General features: G+C 50.0%; 1 protein-coding gene across 1 annotated transcript in view; it reads right to left on the bottom strand.

Moving 5' to 3' along the window:
- Positions 1 to 1241, bottom strand: part of Flvcr2 (feline leukemia virus subgroup C cellular receptor family member 2) — a 56801-nt gene that overhangs the window by 9534 nt on the left and 46026 nt on the right. Inside the window, exon 5 of the mRNA XM_004624901.2 lies at positions 505 to 608. Coding sequence (XP_004624958.1) covers positions 505 to 608 — 104 coding nt within the window. The remainder of the gene's footprint in view (positions 1 to 504; positions 609 to 1241) is intronic.

The raw sequence follows: 1241 nt of genomic DNA on the forward strand, positions 1-1241 counted from the left end.
CAGGCTGGCCTTGAACTATGTAGCCCAGGCTGGCTTCAAATTCACAACAATCCTCCTGACTCAGCCTCCTGAGTGTTGGAATTACAGGTGTGTGCCATCATACCCAGCTCAAAGTTTTTGGTCTCGGTCAGTCTCTCTCTCTCTCTCTCTCTCTCTCTCTCTCTCTCTCTCTCTCTCCCTCCCTCCCTCCCTTTTTTCTTTCACAATCTCCATTTTTTTCTTCACCCACCCTATCCACAAAGCTACTCAGTGGAAAGAGATGGAGAAAGGCACTGCACTGGCTTTTGTTGCTCCTATTGCTATTCTTCCTAAGATGCCCACAGGCATGGTACAGTGTTCCTCACTTTGTACCTGAGGAAACTGAGGCTTGGAGAAGATAAGTTGAACTACCCATTTGGCTCCTCAGACCCCTCACTGTCACGCCCACGCTGAACTGCATTGCTATCAAATGCATTGTACCAAAAGTTGGGTCTCCAGTTCTGTCAGAGAGGTATGATGACTTACTTGTAGGTTTTGGACTTATCCAGCCAAATGCCTGAGATCACAGCCCCAAACATTCCTGCAATGACGATGGTCAGGCCTATTCGTCCAGCGTTCACTTCTTCCCCCTGGGGAAATCCCAAGATGACCATGTGTTAGGACAAGGCAGGGGACAATGTCAAGTAGCCATGGGATGAAAGGGCACAGAGGAGTAGCTCAGAGCCCAGGAGAGCTGAGGACAGCTGCTCTTCCCGAAGCATAACCCTGGTGTGTGTGTGTGTGTGTGTGTGTGTGTGTGTGCACGCCCGTGCATGTGTGTATGTGTGTGCATTTGTGCGTGACACTTGCTGATGAGTGACATAATAAACCAAGTCCTGTTCTTAGAACTAATTTTAAGGTCTGGCCAAATAGCTCAGTGGATTAAAGTGCCTGCAAGCAGGCTCAGGGCCTGGGGGTTTGGTCCCAGTGCCTGCAAGCAGGCTCAGGTTCTGGGGGTTTGGTCTCAGGGCTGGCCTGGCCCCCAGGGCGCGCTGAGACAGCAATTGAGACTGAGCATGAAATCCAAAAAAAAAAAAAGCGCAAATTAAAAAATAATTGAGGTGGCTGGTGAGATGGCTCAGTGGTCTAAAGCACCCACTTAGAACAAGCTAAGCTTAAGCAAAACACAGGGACCACGGTTCAATCCCCCAGCACCACATGCCAGCCAGCCCCGCCCCCTCAATTAAAAAATAATTGAGGTGGCTGGTGAGATGGCTCAGTGG

This window comes from Octodon degus, unplaced genomic scaffold (assembly GCF_000260255.1).
Source record: "Octodon degus isolate 3935 unplaced genomic scaffold, OctDeg1.0 scaffold00007, whole genome shotgun sequence".
Classification (NCBI taxonomy): domain Eukaryota; kingdom Metazoa; phylum Chordata; class Mammalia; order Rodentia; family Octodontidae; genus Octodon; species Octodon degus.